Source organism: Saccopteryx bilineata, chromosome 4, assembly GCF_036850765.1.
Source record: "Saccopteryx bilineata isolate mSacBil1 chromosome 4, mSacBil1_pri_phased_curated, whole genome shotgun sequence".
NCBI classification, from domain to species: Eukaryota; Metazoa; Chordata; class Mammalia; order Chiroptera; family Emballonuridae; genus Saccopteryx; species Saccopteryx bilineata.
The window spans coordinates 6,219,078-6,239,838 of record NC_089493.1 but is presented as its reverse complement, the minus strand read 5'-3'; the positions used below and the strand labels follow the sequence as shown (position 1 = coordinate 6,239,838).

The 20,761-nt window shown below is 52.0% G+C and overlaps 1 protein-coding gene across 1 annotated transcript in view; it reads left to right on the top strand.

The window, feature by feature from the left end:
* The window catches only part of CYP46A1 (cytochrome P450 family 46 subfamily A member 1), a 32,297-nt gene that overhangs the window by 8,608 nt on the left and 2,928 nt on the right, over positions 1-20,761 (top strand). The window contains exons 4-12 of the mRNA XM_066276808.1: positions 6,049-6,122; positions 7,183-7,269; positions 12,784-12,922; positions 13,644-13,754; positions 15,189-15,339; positions 15,474-15,536; positions 17,249-17,321; positions 19,357-19,441; positions 20,113-20,223. Coding sequence (XP_066132905.1) covers positions 6,049-6,122; positions 7,183-7,269; positions 12,784-12,922; positions 13,644-13,754; positions 15,189-15,339; positions 15,474-15,536; positions 17,249-17,321; positions 19,357-19,441; positions 20,113-20,223 — 894 coding nt within the window. The remainder of the gene's footprint in view (positions 1-6,048; positions 6,123-7,182; positions 7,270-12,783; positions 12,923-13,643; positions 13,755-15,188; positions 15,340-15,473; positions 15,537-17,248; positions 17,322-19,356; positions 19,442-20,112; positions 20,224-20,761) is intronic.

Here is a 20,761-nt window from a genome sequence, read left to right as displayed (position 1 = left end):
CAAAAAATTTACAACTTTTTAGGCCCTGGCCAGTGGCTCAGTGTATAGAGCATTGGCCCGGCATGTGAACATCCTAGGTTCGATTCCCGGTCAGGGCACACAGGAAAAGTGCCCATCTGCTTCTTCCTCCCTCCCTCTCCTCCTTCTCTCCCTCTTCTCCTCCTGCAGCCAGTAGCTTCATTTATTCAAGCATGGCCCCAGGCACTGAGGATAGCTCAGTTGCCCAGCTTGTCAGCTTCAGGTGCTAAAAATAGCTTAGTACTCTAGCATCGGCCACAGACAAGGGTTGCATGAGGGAGTGTGCCTCACTATCTCCCCTCTCATGTTTTATTGATTGATTTTAGAGAGAGGAGAAAAAGAGAAAAGAAGTTGGGGGGAGGAACAGGTAGCATCAACTCATAGTAGTTGCTTCTCATATGTGCCTTGACCAGGCAAGCCCAGAGATTCAAATCTTCAATCTCAGTATTTTAGGTCAATGCTCTATTCACTGCGCCACCATAGATCAGGCCTAAAATGTTTAGTTTCAAATACACAGTTAAAGACTTTTTAGGCCTGACCTGTGGTGGCGCAGTGGATAAAGCGTCAACCTGGAAACGCTGAGGTTGCCGGTTCAAAACCCTGGGCTTGCCTGGTCAAGGCACATATGGGAGTTGATGCTTCCTGCTCCTCCCCCCTTCTATCTCTCTCTCTCCCCCCTCTCTATAATGAATAAATAAAATCTTAAAAAAAAAGACTTTTTAAAGCATGCTATCAAAAACCATACACAAAAGCCTTCATGATACTCAACAAGAAAAGAATTGGAAAAATATATATTACTTTGATGAATTACATAGATATAAACAGTCAAGTGTTAAAACCAACCTTGCATTCCTGGTCCTGATACATTTTGCTCCTGGATACATGGATACAATTTGGTCATCTTTTGTTATGAATTTTTGTTTCTGTCTTTATTATTTTCTTATAATATGCCCTTGTCTGATTTTGGTATCAGGTCAACAGGCCTTGTGAGATGAGTTGGGAATTGTTACCTTTCCTCTGTTTTCTGAAGAAGTTTATGCAGGAGCGGTGTTCTTTCTTCCTTTCGTGTTTGATAGAGTTCACCTGTGAAACCATTTGGGCCTGGCATTTTCTTTGAGGGCAGTATTTTTTTTCCTCTTAATTACACATTCAATTTTTAAATTGATATATAGCTATCTAAATTTTCAATTTTTTCCCTTGAGTTTGGTGCCTTTTAAGGAGTTTGTCTCTTTATTTTCTTTTTTGTTGTTGTTGTTTTGTGACAGAGACAGAGAGACAAAGAGAGGGACAGATAGGGCCAGACAGGCAGGAAGGGAGAGAGATGAGAAACATCAATTCTTCATTGCATCTCCTTAGTTGTTCATTGATTGCTTCCTCATATGTGCCTCAACCAGGGGCTACAGCAGAGCCAGTGACCACTTGCTCAAGGCAGAGACCTTGGGCTTCAAGCCCAGTGACCTTGGACTTTAAGCCAGCAACCATGGGTCATGTCTATAATCCCATGCTCAAGACAGCAACCCCGCGCTCAAGCCGGTGAGCCCGCATTCTAATCAGATGAGCCCACACTCAAGCCAGTGACCTCGGATTTTGAGCCTGGGTCCTCTGGATCCCAGTCCTGCGCTCTATCCTCTGCACCACTGCCTGGTCACGCTCTTTTTATAAATTGTTAAAACTGTTGGTATAAAGTTGTCCACGCTATTTATTTTCTATCTTTGTCATGTCTACCATATCTGTGGGATGTCCAGTCTTCCACTCCTGAGAGCATTAACTTGAGTTTTCTCTTAGCTTCTTTATGAGACTTGCAAGAAGTGTACCGATTTTATTCATCATTTCAAAGACACAGCGTTTGGTTTTACTGGTTTTCTCCATTGTTTGTCTGTTTTCTACTTTGTTATTTCTGCTCTTTCTTTCCTTCCCCTACTCGCTTTGAGTTTATTTGTTCTTGTTCTATTATTCTCAGGTGAGAACTTAGACAATTGGTTTTAGACTTTGTTTTCTCATATTATACATTTCCCATAAGCACTATGTTAGTACACAAGTACCATACATTGCAATATGTTGTGCTTTTATTTTCATTTGGATCAAAATAATTTCCCCTTCTGATTTTTTCTTTGAACCATGGATTATTTAAATATATATTATTACATTTCTAAATATCATGAGATTTTCCAGGCATTTTTATGTTATTGATTTCTAATTTAATTCTGTAAGGTCAGAGAAAATACCGTTCATGATTTCAATCCTTTTAAAATTAATTTCAGTTTGTTGCATGACCTAGCATATGTCCTATCTTTGTGTATGTTCATGAGCACTTAAAAAGAATGTATGTTCTGTAAGTGGTGAATAGAGTATTTTAGAAATATCAGTCAGGTCCAGTTGGTTGATGGTGTTATTCTAATCTTCTAAATCTTAACTAATTTTCTGTCTACCTGGTCTAGCAATTTCTGGGAGAGGAGTGTTGAATTCTCCAACCACAATTATAAATTTGTCTATTTCTACTTTCACTTCTATCAGTTTTGCTTCACGCATTTTGAAGTTGTGTTATTAGAAGTGTACACATTTATCATTGTAATATTATGATGAATTGATCCTTTTATCTTTAGAAATGTCCCCATCTATTCTTGGTTGATATTCTATTTCCTAGACTATATTTTGTCCAGTATTAATATAGCCATTCCAGCTGTCTTATGCTTAATGTTGATGGTGTATCTTTTTCTATTCTTTAACTTTTAACCTATCTGAGTTTTTATATTTAAAGTGAGTCTCTTATAGATAGCATATAGTTGGATCTTGCTGTTTTATACAGTCTGATAATCTCTGCCTTTTTTATTGGAATGCTTAGATCATTTACATTTAATGTAATTATTGATATGGTTAGGTTTAAATCTGCCATGCTGTTGTTTATTTTCTATTTGTCCCAACTGTTGCTTGTTCCCTTTTTCTCCTTCCTGCCTTCTTTTGGGTTTTATTTTAGTATTTCTTTTTATTTTCACTACTGTGTCATTAGTTTTTTTTCTCTCTCTCCATCATCTCTGGTATTTCTGGACCTGGTTATAGTTCAGAATTTCCTGCGCTTTGGCATGTCTAGTAATTTTCTGTTGCACACTGGACATTGTGAATTGTACGTTGTTGAGTGCCTGACTTAATTTTATTCTTTTTTTTTTTTTTTTTTGGTTCAGCGAGGGGAGAGGAGACAGAGATACAGACTCCCACATGTGCTGGGAACAGGATCTACCCAGCAAGCCCACTAGGGGGCAATGCTCTGCCCATCTGGGGCATTGCTCCATTGCTTAGCAACAGAGTTCTCTTCTTAGCGCCATGGAGGGGGCCATGGAGCCATCATCAGTGCCCAGGGCCAACTTGCTCCAATGGAGCCATGGCTGCAGGAGAGGAAGATAGATAGAGAGAAAGAAGCGAGACGGGGAGGGGTAGAGAAGCAGATAGGCACTTCTCCTGTGTGCCCTGACTGGGAATTGAACCCCAGGACATCTACATACCAGGCTGATGCTCTACTACTGAGCCAACTGGCCAGGGCCTAATTTCATTCTTTTAAAGAGTGCTGGATTTTGTTCTGTCAGATGATAAAGGTACTTACTGATCAGTGTGGTCCTGTCCTGGTTTGCTTCAAGGTTTCTGTAGGTTTGGTATACAGTAGACTTTGTGGAGCTAGTTTGGCCCCACTACTATGGAGTGACCCTTCTGGGGCCTCTAATAAAGGCCTGTGTTTGAGGTTTAACTCTTGCCTGTTGGAATTTGAACAATTCTTAGCCTGTGTAAGCTCTGAGAACTGTTCAGCCTATAGTTACTCAATGATTGTCCTTTCCCAGAAGTTGTTTTTTACCTGGTCTTGTGGAGTTGTACTCTGCACATGCACCGACTGGTATTCATTCAAAGATGCGAGGGTCCCTATGCTGATTTCTGCATAGGAGCTCTATCTTCTTCTTTTTGTTTTAATTGATTTTTTTTCTAAAGAGAGGAAAAGAGAGACAGAAAGAAACATTGATTTGTTGCTCCATTTATTTATGCATTCATTGGTTGATTCTTGCATGTGCTCTGACCAGGGATCGAACCCACAACTTTGGCCAAATTATCCCAAATTATTGGGATAATGCTCTAACCAACTGAGCTACCTGGCCAAGGAGGAGCCCTCTCTGTGCATAGTTCCCTCCTCTTAGGGACTCTGCCCTGCACACTCTAGCCTTCTCTGGCCTGGACTCTGATCTCTGGCTCATGAATGTGGATAGGCTGCTGGGTTATATCTGAGTTCCTTCTTTTAGTGTCTTTGTCCTGACACGGGCTCTAGACAGAAAGCTGGCGCGATCCGAGGTTATACGCTTTCCTTCTATTCCCCCCTCTTCTTTCTCTCAAGACGCACATCCCGCACTGCCTGTTGTCCAGTGTCTGGAAACAGACATTGCATATCTTTTCCCTGCTTTGTTGGCTGTTTAGGGCAGGAGGGCAAGTCCCTAGCAGTCTGGGCACAAGTACACTGCCAGTGAGGGCAACTGGAGAAGGCAGCAAGGTGGCCGAGGGTACCCTCTGCATCCCTGTGCCCCAGAACCTGGCTTCCTGGGCCGCCAAAGGGTTCCCAGTGTCAGGGGCAGCCAGGCACAGGGACCCCTGGTGACGGGTACAGGGTCAGAGCCCATGTTGAGGCTGCAGTGCCTCGGCGTGGGGGCTCCTTGGTCCAGACTGGGGCTGGCACATGCATGCCTTAGAGTGCGCAGGGGTGTTTGAGAGGGGTCTGGGAGGCTGGCCTTCACTGTCATGTCTCTTCTCAGGAGAAGAATCCTTAGGGAGTGGGGTCGTGACAGAACTTGACTTACAAATATAAGTGGTTGGGTGGGAGTCGGGCCCCTGGGATGCGGCTTAATGATCCAAAACCAGCCACTTCTAGGGGTTCCTTTCAGCTGAAAAAATAGATATTAGACCCTTGGGAGCAAATCTCATAGATACCACCAGCCCCGGGGTCACTGTGCAGCAGGAATTTCCCAGTGTGCCCCGGGCAGGGCTCTCCAGTCCCTCCCCACCCCAGTGCCCCTGCCCTCTGCCCTCTGCCCGAGTGCACCTGTGACCCTGGCTTCTTCCACCTGGATCACGGTCCTCTCTCCCCTCCTCCACAAATCCTATGGCCATTTACCTTATGTGTGTGTGACCTCAGGCCAGATTTAAATCTCAGGTTTTTCCATCTATATCTATATGTAAATGAGCATTAAAGTAACACCCACCCACGTCTCCCAGCTGACTGGGCATGAGATGGTCTCCAGGATGCTGCTGTGAGCCTGGCACTCGTGGGGCACCTGCTCTGTGCCGACACTATTCTCAGCCCTGTCGTGTGGAAGCAATTTACTCTTCAGGACAAGCCTACCAGGCCAGCACCCTCACCTTTCCCGTTTTGTGAGATGAGACTGAGGGCCAGAGGCGGTGAGACTAGGATGTGGAGCCCACATTCAAATGCAAGCCAGGTGACTCCACAGCCCGAGCTGTTAGCCCCTTGGCTATGCTGCCTCAAGAGTTGTTAGCTAATGTGACTATTGTACCATCCAGCTCTTGGTGAGAAAGTTAACCCTTCCTCCAGGAAGGCTTCCCTGACTTCCATGGCTGTATTGACACCAATAACCCTGAATCTGTGCTGAGTGTCTTCTGCATCCCAGAAGCCCTCCCTCCAAGCTTCTCTGGTTTCAGGGCACCCGTGTGCTCTCTGCTCCTTGCTGCTTTGGAAGGTGCCAAGGTGTAGGCATGACAGTGAGGAAGCCCCCCCACACACACACTGCCCTCTAGCTGTGTGACCTCAAGACAACCACTTCACCCCTCTGTGTCCCACTTTCCTCGTCCCCAAACGGGATGCTCTTGCTTGAGGACAGGACGTCCGGAGGGCTAGGCGAGGCCATGCGTGTGAAGTGTTCACAGGTCGCTGGCACTCAGCTCAGCGTGGTTATTTGGAGAGTGTATCACAAGACTCACACTGCTGAGTCCTTTGCAGCCTCTCTCGGGTACCTGAGCTGATGCTGGCTTTTTTGGGATGTTTAGAAGTTCCTGATGTCGACCAAGTACAACAAGGACTCCAAGATGTACCACGCCATCCAGACTGTGTTTGGCGAGAGGTAAGGCGTAAGAAGGGGACCTGGGGGGAAGCCTCTAGCTGCGCGCAGAGGGTCCGGGGGCCCCAGAGCCTTGGGGTTGCATTAGGGCCCGAGTCCTGGCTGCCAGGCACATACCACGCGCTCCGTGCATGGCCGCCGCCGCTCCTGTCATCAGCACCTCCCTTCTCCTTCCCCTCCATGGCAGTGGAGTGCGGGGTTGCTGAGGTGGGGACATACGGGCATCCTGTTTCTTTTTATTTCTTTTTAAAAAAAATGTATTGATTGATTTTAGAGAGATAGAAAGGAAAGGAGAGAGGGAAAAAAATAGAGAAGCATTCATTTGTTGTTCCATTTATTTTTTTATTTTTTGTATTTCTCTGAAGCTGGAAACGGGGAGAGACAGTCAGACAGACTCCCTCATGCACCTGACTGGGATCCACCCGACACACCCACCAGGGGGCGATGCTCTGCCCCTCCGGGGCGTCGCTCTGTTGCGACCAGAGCCACTCCAGCGCCTGGGGCAGAGGCCAAGGAGCCATCCCCAGCGCCCAGACCATCTTTGCTCCAATGGAGCCTCGGCTGCGGGAGGGGAAGAGAGAGACAGAGAGGAAGGAGAGGGGGAGGGGTGGAGAAGCAGATGGGCGCTTCTCCTGTGTGCCCTGGCCGGGAATCGAACCCAGGACTTCTGCACGCCAGGCCGATGCTCTACCACTGAGCCAACCGGCCAGGGCCAGTTGTTCCATTTAGTTGTGCATTCATTCAATGGTTGCTTCCCGACCGGGGATCGAACCCGTAACCTCGGTGTTTCAGGACATCCTAACTAACTGAGCTAACCAGCCAGGGCCTCATTTCTTTTTTTTTTTTTTTTAAATCAAAGTTACATTCACACACCATATAATTCACCATTTTAGCCACAGAGGAGAAACAGTTCAGTGCCATTTGGCCCAGTCACAGGGCAGCCGTCACCACTGTCTAGTGCCAGAACTCCCTCATCACCCTGCAGGTGGCCCTGCACCCATCAGGCGGTCAGTCCCGTCCCCTCACCACCCCATTTCTCTCATCAAGTGTTGGTGTCCCGCAGGCTGTTCGGCCAAGGCCTGGTGTCCGAGTGTGACTATGAGCGCTGGCACAAGCAGCGGCGGGTGCTGGACCTGGCCTTCAGCCGCAGGTGAGCGTGTCCCGGTCGGCGGCGTGGGTCTGGTGGGTCAGGGGCGGTGCTGGCCTGCCGGGCACGGGTGGGCTTGGGAAGGGGGAGTCTTTATAGGAGGGGGCCCTACCCAAGCAGAAGGGACAGAGGGAAGAGGCCAGCCAGTGGGCCGGGAAGCTGAGAGGTCCCTGCATAGTTTGCAAACATCAAGGGTTGAATGGCAATGAGACCTAGATGTGTGGGGGCCCCTGGTCCCCAAGACCCCCCAGCTCACACCTCATCACTCCTCACCTGGACTTTTCATTTTATTTCATATCGTGTTCACTTTTGGATAACATTTTATTTTTTAAGTAACTTACATTGAGACACAATTTACTCATTTACATGATGCAATTGAATGGTTTTTCGTATATTCAAAAATGATACAACGTCACCATAGTCAATTTTAGAACGTTTTCATCACCCCAAAAAGCGGTCATCTGCCCCTCTCGTTTCCTGTCTGTGCCCTCAACTCCTGCAGCCACTCGTCTGCACCGTCTCAATGCCCTCAACTCCTGCAGCCACTCGTCTGCACCGTCTCAATGCCCTCAACTCCTGCAGCCACTCGTCTGCACCGTCTCAATGCCCTCAACTCCTGCAGCCACTCGTCTGCACCGTCTCAATGCCCTCAACTCCTGCAGCCACTCGTCTGCACCGTCTCAATGCCCTCAACTCCTGCAGCCACTCGTCTGCACCGTCTCAATGCCCTCAACTCCTGCAGCCACTCGTCTGCACTGTCTCAATGCCCTCAACTCCTGCAGCCACTCGTCTGCACCGTCTCAATGCCCTCAACTCCTATAACCACTCGTCTGCACTGTCTCAATGCCCTCAACTCCTGCAGCCACTCGTCTGCACTGTCTCAATGCCCTCAACTCCTGCAGCCACTCGTCTGCACTGTCTCAATGCCCTCAACTCCTGCAGCCACTCGTCTGCACTGTCTCAATGCCCTCAACTCCTGCAGCCACTCGTCTGCACTGTCTCAATGCCCTCAACTCCTGCAGCCACTCGTCTGCACTGTCTCAATGCCCTCAACTCCTATAACCACTCGTCTGCACTGTCTCAATGCCCTCAACTCCTGCAGCCACTCGTCTGCACTGTCTCAATGCCCTCAACTCCTATAACCACTCGTCTGCACTGTCTCAATGGGTTCTCATATTCCAGACCAGAGGCAGTCAACCTTTTTATACCTACCGCCCACTTTTGTATCTCTGTTAGTAGTAACATTTTCTAACTGCCCACTGGTTCCACAGTCATGGTGATTTATAAAGTAGGGAAGTAACTTTCCTTTATAAAATTTATAAAGCAGAGTTACAGCAAGTGAAAGCATATAACAATAATTACTTACCAAGTACTTTATGTCGGATTTTTGCTAAGTTTGGCAGAATAGATCTTTATAAAACAACTTACTCTAGTTAAATCTCTTTTTATTTATACTTTGGTTGCTCTGCTACCGCCCACCATGAAAGTTGGAGCGCCCTCTAGGGGGCGGTAGGGACCGGGTTGACTACCACTGGTCTAGACGTTTCCTATCAGCAGAGCCACATGATATGTGGTCCTTTGTGCCCGGCTGCTTTCTGGAAGCATGACGTGTCTGAGGTCCGCCTCGTCGTAGGATGTGTCAGGATTTCATTCCTTCCTTTGCCAGATGATGTTCCGCGGGTGGATGTGCCGCTGTGGGCTTGTCCGCTCATCAGCTGATGGACGTTTGAGTTGTTTCCTTCTTTGGCTCTTGTGCGCAGTGCTGCTCTGAGCTCTTGAGCGCAGGTTTTCATGCAGACATACGTTTCCATTTCTCTCGCGTGTGCTCCTAGGAGTGAGATTGCTCGGTCACCGGGCAAGTCTGTGTTTAACGTTTTGAGGAAGGTGATCTTTTATTCTGATATAATTCCAAATCTGGAGAAACACTGCCAAAATAGTCTAAGGGACTTCTAATATCTTTTTACCAGATTCACTTCCTGTTTCTGTTTAAATCACCATTTATCATTTTTTCTCTATGCGTGTATAGAAATATATTTATCCTTGTCTCTGTGTATAGACATATATGCGTTATTTTAAATATAGTACTTATTTTTTTTAAAACCATTTGGGAGTAAGTTGGGGGCATTGTGATCCCTTTCCTTCAATAGTTCTGGGCATCTTTCCTAAGGACAAGGACTTTCTCTCATGTGACAGCAGCTCATTTATCAAAATGAGGACATTTTGCATCAGCCCAGTGCTGTAATCCACCCTCTATATCCGGATTTTGTCACTTGTAGTTACAGCGACTTTTCCCTTGTGTAGGACCCGATCTAGGTCCCGAGTCTCGTTTGGTTAGCATGCCTCTTTCTCCAGCATTCTAGGACAGTTCATTGTCCTCCCTTGCCTGTCTGGACCTCAAGGTTGCAAGCCAGTTTTGCTGACCGCCCTTCCATCTGAGCCTGCTGTTTCTGCACAGTTACACTCAGGTTATGCTTTTTAGTGGGAATGGCCTGGAAGTGACGTGGTGACCTCCTCATGCCACTATGTCAGGAGGCACAGGCTGTCAGTTTGTCGTTGCGGGAGACGCTCGCTTCGCTCACGCGGTAGAGGCAGCGTCCTCCAGGTTTCCCCACTGTGAAGCTACTGTTGAGTATGAAATGCACCTGTGAGCCGATACACACACACTGGCCTGGGCTTCCATTGCTGCCCTGCCTCCTGTCTCCTTCCTCCAATGGCTCTGCTTCCCTGCCCTGGACAGATCTTGCTAAAATTCAGATGTGACCACCTTACTCCCCCTTCCTGAAGCCTTGCATGGCTCCCTATCACGTGAAAGGTGAAGGCACTAGACCCCCACCCCCAGCCTTTGCACCCTCTCTCCTCCACGTTTCTGAAGCCCTGGGCCCTTCCTGGCGCCTCTGCCTCTGTCCCTGCTGTCCCTTCTGCCTTCTGTGTGCCCCAGAGAGCCCTCTGCCCCCTCTGACACCCAGATACGAGGTCACTGCTCGGGAACTCGTTCCCTGAGCTCGAGGCTGAGTTCACGCTGCTGTGATCCACATCCTCACTAGAGAAGAAGCCTGTCTCTGCACCCCGTGCCCAGCACAGCGCCGGGCACTTCACAGACCCTCCGGGAATGCCCGTGGAGCAAACGAACACAGGGATGAAGTTGAAATAGTCTTGGGGTGGCTGGAGAGTTGCCAGGAGTGAGACTGAGAAGGAGCAGATGAGAAAGAGGCATTTATTTAATGAATACTTGTGCCAAGAGCCAGGGTGAGGAAGGCCGGTTAAGGTGAATGGCCCCGGCTCTCAGGGTGCTTTGAAGACACAGACACATCACTCTAACCAGATGGCCACCCACAGTGCTCGTGACCTACATCCCATTGGCATTGTCTAGGTAAACCCTCTCCTGGACACAGGACCTAGCATCTGAACAGCATTTTACACTTTATTTCATGCTTCCGCGGACAGACTTATTTTTTAATTAATTGCAGTAAGACCCACATAACATAAAATTGGCCATCTTGCCCAGTTTAGGAGTGCAGTTGAGGGGTGTTAAGCACACTCACATGCTGTGCAACCATCGCCCCACGTTTTTATTCCCTAGTCTCACTCACAGTAAGGTATTCATCTTAAGAGACGACTGTTTTATTGGAAATGCGGAATTCCACAAAGTTGTAAGAAACAAGCTTTGGGAGGTGACCGTGCATGTTTAGGAAGGTGTTTTGACCCTTGCAGAATTCTAATGGACGAATGAGGGAAAAACAGGAACTGCTAGTAAGTTTCCTCTCCACCCGGGATCCACAGAGAATATTATTATGTATTCTTGACAAAAAGCCCACTTTGGGCTTTTTCCGGTATTACTTTTCTGGAAAGACCTTGGCCCCAGCCGTTTCCATACAAGACAAGGGGATAGGGATTTGCTATACGGCTGACGTTTCCGCCCTGAGTTTACATCCACATTAGTGGCGGGAGAGCCAGTGTTTGTGAGGTCACCAGCCACAGGCTATCCAAATAGGCTCCTTGCATGTGATTAAAAGGAAGAAAAAAGACAACTACAAATAATCTTGCCAATCAATACGTACTTGCCAACCATGTGAGTGTGATGAGGAAGAAGTTGAGGGTGCTATGGGAATGTGTATGAGGCCTGCTTGGGTCTCAGGAGACATTTCCCTAAGGAAGTGGCATTTGGGTATCCATCTAGAGAGGGGACAGGCATTCAGGTGGTAACGGGACATGGGGACGGGAGGTAGCAGGGAGGAGAGCTCCAGACGGGTGGGGCAGCATGTGCAAAGGCCCTGAGGCGGGAAGGAGCACTGTGCTTTGGAGGAGCTAAGAGGCCACTGTAATAGGGAGGCAGCACTACGGGTGAAAGTCAGCAAGGAACAGCGTCTGCCTCCCCGGTTCAGTTGAGGATTGCTGACTCTCTCCTGCGAACAGCAAGGTGCTTCAGAGTGTTTTAGGTTGGTAAGGGACCGGACCGGAGTGGTGCTCCCAGCGTGGCTTGGACCACAAGGAGAAAACATGCCGGCAGCGTGGTGGGGGCTGGGCAGCAGCAGAGGCAAGAGGATGCCGGCCCCTGGCCTTGAGCTGGGAAGCCCGAGCGGGGCTGCTGGGTGGGTGGGCAATGAGGGCTGCTTTGCTTTCCTAATAAAAAATAATTGCTCCTTTTTTTCTCTTCTCCCATTTCTTCTTTTTAATGTTTTTTAAAAAAAACTTCCTATATGGCAAATTCAAATTTTTAATAGATAAATTTTAAGAATAAGAATAGGAGAAAGAACACCCTTATATTCTTTACCCAGATTGTTAACATTAAAAATTGCTTTTAATTTTAAAAGCAGCACTTCCTGTTAGTAAAAAAATCAGAAATATGTAAGGTGCCACGTGGCAGTCTCCCCTTCCCATCCCCTCAGGGTGCCACTTCTGTGAGTTTGGAGTACATCCTTCTATGCCTCTCTCTAAGCTCTGTGCCTGGCAGAGGAGCCAAATAGCTGTCCCAGGGCTGGGGGCTCTGTGTGTTGGGGGGCTCTGCGTCTGAGGACTCATGTCCATGTAGGTGGGGCGCTGTGATTGCTCAAGGATGGGAGCGGAATGGGAAAACGAGGCTGCAGGTGGAGCCAGGGCAAGGCGGGCAAGGAGAGCGGGCAGTGCTGGCAGAGGTGGGAGGGAACATGACATGGATTCTGGAGACCCCAGAGGCTGTTCCTTCTGTCCTGCTCTCTGTTCTCTGGAGTTTCTGCACTGTCACATGCACTTGAGGTCAGAGTTGAGGGGCCCAGTGGTGTACAGAGGACTCATGGAACCATCAGGACAAGAGTAACGAAACAGCGGCCATCCTGAGTGGAGGGGAATTGTGAAACCCCAGGGCTTAGTTTGATGCTGTGACCCCAGCCTGGGAGCTGGGCCTTGAGGGGAGGCCAGGAAGGCTGGGAGGGGCCCCCACCTCCATTCTGCACACGGGCCTCCCACCACAGAGGGCTTCTCGGGACGGCTGCCGCCCTGGGCTGCTCTCAGTGGCTGCTGTTGACTGTGCTCTTCCTCCAGCTCCCTGGTCAGCTTGATGGAAACATTCAACGAGAAAGCGGAGCAGCTGGTGGAGATTCTGGAGGCCAAGGCGGACGGGCAGACCCCGGTGTCCATGCAGGAAATGCTCACCTGCACCACCATGGACATCTTGGCTAAGGTGATGGTGGACGGCGGGGTGTGGAGCAGGGCACGCCCCTTCCGGGCAAGGGGCTCCCCTTCCCTCCCTCTTTCTCCCTTTGCTGCACTCCTGTCCCTCCATGTAGCGGCAGCCCCTCCTCTGGGCGGGGAGCCCCGTATCACTCTGACTGTGCCTAAGGGAGCTACTCTACTCGTTCTCCAGAAGTGGGCAGGGCACCGAGAGGTGTGGGGACTGGCCTGTGGCTGGTCAGGGGCAGAAGCAGGACTGGATCTGGGGTCTGCCTGACTCCCAGTCAAAGCCCACCTCCCCCCAGCTCTCCCATTGGGTAATGGCTTGGCTTTTTACCCTGGGAGACCCAGCGGTGCCCCGGTTAACCCCAAACCTGGGTAAAGGCAGGTCAGACAGCTAGAGTGCAGGGACAGCGAGTGAAGAGTCATTGTCATTTAATAATACTCTGCGAAGCGGGGTGTGGAATGGACACCCAAGGAAGGCTGCATTTCAGGGGAGATGCATCTTGTCAGGGAAGGAGTCCGAGGTTCATTTAGGAGCTACAACATGTTTCTTAATCCTCGCCACATTCAGCGGAGTTGGAATTATCCCCGGAAGGAGTTGACGACATGATGCTCAGCAGCAGCCCTGAGCCCAGGGCCTGGGTCCCCAGCTGAATGGCGCCAGGCTCTGCCCTGGGTCTCCGGCCCGCCCATCCCCCAGGTGTGACCCGGCCCTTCGCTCTCCCCAGGCAGCTTTTGGGATGGAGACCAGCATGCTGCTGGGCGCCCAGAAGCCTCTGTCCGGGAAGGTGAAACTGATCTTGGAGGGCATCACCGCATCCCGTAACACTCTGGCCAAGGTACTGCCCAGCGCCCGTTCCGCGGCCAGCCGCCCTGGCTGTGTCCTCCCCGTTTGCTAGAGTGCCTCCTCCAGTGGGTTTTTTTTCAGAATGAGTTTTGAGTTCTGGTCTGTATATCTGAAGTGACTTCTGAACTCGGTTAGGATTTGCAAACATGGCCCAAAGTAGAGGCTCGAAATGAAAGTGGTTTAAAGTAAATGAGGAATTCATCTTTCTCTGGTGTACGATGACCCCAGACACAGGCAAGCTGGGATGGCCAGGATGGCTCCACAGTGTCAGGTGCTCCTGGACTTTCTTTTTGTTCGACTGCCTCCAGCACATCACCTCATTGTCATGAGATGGCTGCTGCAGCTCCAGCTATCACTTCCTTGTTCCAGGCTTGAAGGAGGAAAAAAAGGGGGTGGGGGAGAAAGGTGGTACTTGAGTTGACTCTCAGACAGATGCCTGTTCCCTGGGACTTCAGTATCCAGTTTGTAGTCCTTTAAGGCCACCCCCTTTTTTTTTTTCTGGCTGCTGATTCCACCTCACTGTGCTCTGACTGTGGTCTCCTCCTTCACTGCGATCCTAATTGCCTCCATCCTTCAGGGAACCCTTTGTATTTTCCAGTGCTTCCTGAATGTTTTCAAGCATCTCCCCCACCATTCCTAGGGGTTTGGTGCGGGGAGGGGAAGCTGACGTTTGCTTGGGCTCAGCTGGTCTTCTTTCTTTCTTTTCTTTTTTTTTTCTTTTTTAAAATTTTTCTTAAGTGAGAAGCGGGGAGGCAGACAGACTCCCGCATGCACCCGACCAGGATCCACCCAGCATGCCCACCAGGGGGCGATGCTTTACCCATCTGGGGCGTTGCTCTGCTGCAACTGGAGGCATTCTAGCACCTGAGGCCGAGGCCATCCTCAGTACTCGGGCCAAGCAGGGGTCGTCAAACTTTTTATAAAAACCGCCCACTTTTGCAGTGCTGGTCAACCTGGTCCCTACCGCCCACTAGTGGGCGGTCCAGCTTTCATGGTGGGCCAATCGCAGCGCTGTTTGGGTGCACAGTAGGGACCAGGCTGACCAGCCCTGCAAAAGTGGGCTGTTTTTATAAAAAGTTTGAAGACCCCTGCGAGAGAGACAGAGAGGAAGGAGAGGGGGAGTGGTGGAAAAGCAGATGGGCGCTTCTCCTGTGTGCCCTGGCCGGGAATCAAACCTGGGATTTCCACACGCAGGGCCGACGCTCTACCGCTGAGCCAACCGGCCAGGGCCCCAGCTGGCTTTCTTGATCTAGTCTCTCTGGGTCCTTTATCTTTTCTAGAATTTTCACACAACTTTGCTGGTGCGGCCGTGGATGGATCAGTAGTCATGTCCGAGCGGGGGCGGGGGCGGGGGCAGGAGGGGAGAGGGAGGCACGTGGACCGCCCAGTGGCTCCGTGGCCGTCCTGAGCTGGAACTCGTGTTCAGTTCATGCCCGGGAGGTGGAAGCAGCTCCGGGAGATCCGGGAGAGCGTGCGCTTCCTGCGCCAGGTGGGCAAGGACTGGGTCCAGCGCCGCCGGGAGGCCCTGAAGAGGGGCGAGGACGTCCCTGCCGACATCCTCACGCAGATTCTCAAAGGTGCGGGGCTCCCTGCGCGGGCGGGGTGGCCGTTGTTCGGGTCTTTATGAGCTGTGGGAAGGGGTGTCGCTGAATGTGAGCGTCACCGCTGGCACGACTGCCGTGCCCTGAACCACCTTGCCCGTGTCTTCCAGCCGAGGAGGACACCCAGGACGATGAGATTCTGCTGGACAACTTTGTCACCTTCTTCATTGCTGGTGCGTAGTTTCATCGGTGACCCAGGGTTCAGAGCCTTGCAGACGCGATGGGGAGGGTGGACCCCTACGTCCTGACTCGGAGAGGGTTTTCTGGCTGTCTGAGTAGAGTTAGGCTGTGGAACTCAGCGGGCTGGGTTGAGGAGTGAGAAGCCTTCTCTCTCTGCCTGGGGAGGTCCAGGAGGCCCCCCGGTGCGTCTGACCTGTTCACGGAGCTGGCAATCATGGGGACTTGTGATGCTGTCTTTTTGGGCTCAGCAGAGCTTGACCATGTGACTTCAAGCTTCCCCTCACTCCGAGTGTGTGGGGGGCAGCTTCATTCATTTGCTCATCAAATATTTCTTGAGCATCTGTCTTCACCTAGAAAACTCCCTCTTGTTCTTCGGGGATCCCTCAGGTGCTTCCTCCTTGGGGAAGCCCTCAGTGATTGCCCTGACTCGTCAGGCCCCGGACACAAGCTCTCCATGGTGCCCAGAGCCCCTCTGCCCGCACGCCTCACAGGTTAAGTGGTGTATTTGTCTGTGTGATTCATTGAGGCCTGTGAGCCCGGTGAGCGGGGGTGGGGTGGGGTTCTGTCGTTTCGCTCACCTGCGTGTTCCCCGCGCCCAGCGCAGTAGGTATCTGTGCAGACTGGGTGCTGCAGTGAATGAACAAGTGAATGGACACTCGGCTCGGGGAAGACGGAGCTGCACAAGCTGCAGGACAGTTTACAGTCCGATGGAGGCGGTAGACAGACAGACAGACCGCGTTGGCTGGGAACCTGGCTGGGTGGTGGGGTTTTGGTGGCGGAAGAGAGACCAGCTGCCCTGCTCTCCCTTGGCCCGTTGCCGTGTCTGGACACTGAACACAGGGCTGCAGAGGAAACTGAGTCACGGCTGGCCACAGACAGCCAGGGCCAGGGCGGGACTTCTGGCTGCTTCTGCCCTCCCTCCCTCCCCCCCCTCCCCTATGGGGTCCCCAGCCCTGACTCGCCCTGGGAGCCACAGGGCCTCGCTTCCCATCACTCACTTGCTGTGGGGTGTTGGCCCTTTCCTCTCATTCAAGCAGGCCCCCCGAGGCCCCCAAGGCCCCGCGGCTGGCAGTGGTGGCCACTGGAGGGCCACCCACCCCTTTAGAGGGGATTCCTGCAATGCAGGTGGTTCCTTCCCAGGCCGACTGGCAGTTAGACTGTCAGCTTGGCCAGATCCTGCCAGAACTCAGGATCGGCCCTCCGGTGATGAGCCCTGCCCTCTCCGGGGGGAGCCAGCTGGTGGTCCCGGCAACTAGAGGTGCTCTGTCCTGACCTCAGGGGCTGGTGCCCACAGCCTGGGGAGAACACGACCTTGGGCTCAAAGGCCTTGTTTGACTTGAGTCCCGGTTCCATTCCTCCTGCTGTGTGGACCCCAGGAGACCCACTTCTCTCAGCCTCAGCTTTCTCTTCTGCATAATGGGGAGGAGCATCCTTCCAGGCCAGGCAAAGCTCCAGGGTGGTTGGACGGAGGGGCTTTTAGAGTGTGAGAACTGGACGCAGGGGCCAATGTCATTTGTATGGCTGCACCAGCGAGCATCAGGCGATGCGGAGGTGGACAGGGTCCCTTTACATCTGTGTGCCCAGCTCAACCACTAGGGGTAGAGTGAAGGTCTGAACTGCCACACAGAGCTTGGGGTCTCCGAAGCCAGGCCAGCAGCCACTCTATAGTCCCATGTGGAGCTGCCATTCTCCTCCTTCCCTGCAGGTCACGAGACCTCTGCCAACCACTTGGCGTTCACAGTGATGGAGCTGTCACGCCAGCCCGAGATCTTGGCGAGGTACGAGGAGCGGGGCCGGGAGGGGGAGGCTTCCCTTGATGTTGGTAAAGGGGTTTGTCTGGGGTCTTATTTCTAACGGGCCACCTGCTCCCACATCCCATGGCTGAGCCCTCTGCATTGTGTCCTGCTTCTCTTCACCCCAGGGCCTTTGCATATGCTGTTCCCTCCCTGGAAGCTCTTCTCCCTGCTTTTCTCTAGAGAACAACAGCAACTCTTCTTCTTCTTCTACTCCTCCTTCTCCTCATCACCCTCCCCTTCCCCTTCCTTCTCCTTCTCCTTCCCAGACCCCTAAAGTAGCCACTAGCTTCCTCCCAGCTCACAAATGCATGTGCTCCTGGGACTGTTCACTTCCAGTCTATTTCAGTCATGGAACTGGCAGCTCTAAGAGGCCAGGGGCTGCCACCGAGGCCTTAACATAATTCTAACTCATGCTGAGGACGTGGCGGCCTTCCGCTGGTGGGACAGAGGGGGCATGTCTGGGGACGTGGCCTCCGAGAGGGGCCATTGGTTTCCTTAAACACAAATAGGGTCCCTCAAGGACTGTGGCCCAGACTGACTGAGCCACATGTGAGAGCACCCTGAAACTGCCACCAGGTGGTGGGTGGGTGTGGGGGAGCACTGGGGAGAAGGGGGGAGCCCTGCGGTTAGCAGTTACCACCAGCGTAAAGGGGCTTCTTGAGAATTTAAAATAGTTTATTAGGTTTCTAAAAAGATGTGATAATAATCTCATTATAAAATATTTGGAAAAAGCAGAAAAGCTAAAATAATAATAATAATAATAAATCCACCCATGCTGACCCCACCCACCCAGAGGCAGTTCATGGTTAATCACGTGTTTTATCACAACATCACCCCATGTTATTGTAACCTCTTCCCAAATCCACTTTCTAAAATATTATGACAAAACATACACACGTAACATAAAATTGGCCATTTTAACTGTTTCAACTGTGCCACTCAGTGGTATGAAAAGCACCTTCACATTGTCATGCACCTGTCCCCCTCCCCAACCCCTGGGGACCCCCATCCTGCTTCCTGTCCACTGTGTGACGACTCTAAGTGCCTGACGTAAGTGGAGTCCTGGAGTCCTGCACTGTGTCCTTTGGGTCCGGCTTGTTTCACTCAGGATAGTGTCCTCAAGGCGCATCCCTGCGGCCGCAGGGGTCAGGGTGTCCTTTCTTCTGAAGGCTGAGTCACCTCCATTGCAGGATGGACCACATCTTGTGTATCTGTCTGTGGGCACTGAGCTTGCTTCCACCCTTAGGCTATTGTGAGTAACACTGCTACCAACACGAGCGTACAGAGATTTATTTGAGACCCGGCTCTTCAATTTTTTGGGGGTGTGAGCCCGGAGTTGGGAATTGCTGGACTGTGTGGTGATTCCGTGTTTAGTTTTTTGTGGAACTGCCATACCACCATCTGGAGCAGGGGTCCCCAAACTACGGCCCCCTGAGGCCATTTATCCGGCCCCTGCCGCACTTCCGGAAGGGGCACCTCTTTCATTGGTGGTCAGTGACAGGAGCACTGTATGTGGCGGCCCTCCAACAGTCTGAGGGACAGTGAACTGGCCCCCTGTGTAAAAAGTTTGGGGACCCCTGATCTGGAGGGTGTGAGGTGTCCAAATACTCCCTTAGTGCCGCGTGTTATTCTAAGGGCGCACGGCCTCAGGGTCACTCAGCCGGTGACCCTGCACCCCACGTCCCACTCTTTCCGGCTGTCTGTGGCTGAGGCCGCGGCTGAGCTGGGAGTCTGCGCAAAGCCCTTGTTCTGTGGCACGCTGGTTTCCTACAGCCCGTCCTGGCGGCGGAGACATAGGGTGAATGCTGTGAGTGGCTCTGGGATGTTGTTCCCACCTGCTTGGGCACCTTAGTTTGGACGTGGCGGTTCCTGGATGTCTTCCACAGTGGGGTGGGCAGTGTTCGTAGGTGGGGAACCCCGGGTCCCCCTCTGCGTGCTTCCTTCCATCCCCCTTCCTGAAAACTCACGCGGAGACATCTGTCCTCGGAGATGGACTCGTCTTTGTCTGACCCGACAGGCTGCAGGCCGAGGTGGACGAGGTCATCGGTTCTAAGAGGCACCTGGACTACGAGGACCTGGGGAGACTGCAGTACCTGTCCCAGGTGTGCGGGTGGGACAGAGGCTTCCGGGCAGATGGGGGTGACTCAGCAATTCAGGACTGCCCTCTCCCTAACCTGTTAGAGCGGGGTTCTCGAACCTCGCTGCTCAGGAGACTCCCCTGGGAGATTAAACAGGACCCCACAGCCAGGCTGCCCCTAGACCAAGGACATCTGAGCGCTGGGGGCAGGCCCCAGGCCGCAGCACGGTGAGAGTTCCCCCACTCATTCTGATGTGCAGCGGTGGTCGGACACCAGCCCATCGTGAGTGGAGCTGTCTGTGGCTTCCCGACTCAGCCAGGGCCCCAGAGGCCTGAGCTCCCAACAGGGAGCAGGCCCAGCGGCTCCTCCTGTGGGAGCCAGCAGAGCTGGAGGCCACCCCTGTGCCTGGGGGGGGGGTGTCTCAGGATGGTGGGACCCGATTCAGAGGGAGGCCTGGCTCCTGGTCCGGCTCTGCTGCTGTCGCTTTAGAAACCCCCTCCTCCTTCTGGGCCTCAGTCTCTCCTTCTGCCATACGAAGGGCTGAACACAAAGGGGAAGTTAACTGTGCAGGGGTCTGGGACCCGAGCCGGACTCAGTGCACATTCAGCACCGCCAGTGGGAGCGGAGATGGGTCCGGAGCACGCCCCGTGGGTTCTCCCGACTTCTCTTGCTACCTCCCTGTGTGGCTTCTGCAGGTCCTCAAAGAGTCGCTGAGGCTGTACCCGCCCGCGTGGGGCACCTTCCGCCTGTTGGAGGAGGAGACCTTGATCGATGGGGTCAGAGTCCCGGGCAACACCCCGCTCCTGGTGCGTGGGGGCCCTGCCCGTCTGCCCCGGGGGCGGCAGATATGGGCTCTCCTCTTCGGTTGGGGAAGTCTGTGGCCCCCCGTTCCCATCCCTGGCTGCCCTGTGTGTTCTCACTTGAGTCTCACCATGACTCTGTGAGGTCTTTTCCTCCCCCTGCACACTGTCCAGCGGGGGTAATTCGGAAGGGGGCGCCTGCCCCGTCCACAGCTGAGGGCGCTGAGGCTCAGGGAGGCTTTCCGCGGTGGCTTCTGCTGCTTTGTCTTGTGTAAGACATCCTTCCCTAGCCTGAGGTCAGCATCTTCCCTGACGTTGTCTCCTAGCAGTTTAGACTAGACATCTTTTTCTGGAAGTTTAGTTCTGAGCTACTCAGCATTGATTTTGTGTGTGGTGTGAGGTGGTGTGTGTCTGCTCAGGCTGCCCCAGCGAAGCACCACAGACCGGTGGGTCACACAGCAGAGAGGCATCGTCTCAGCTCCATCCCTGTGCGTGGTTCTGTGTTCTGTTTACCTATTTTGTTTTGTTTTTTAACACCCATGCA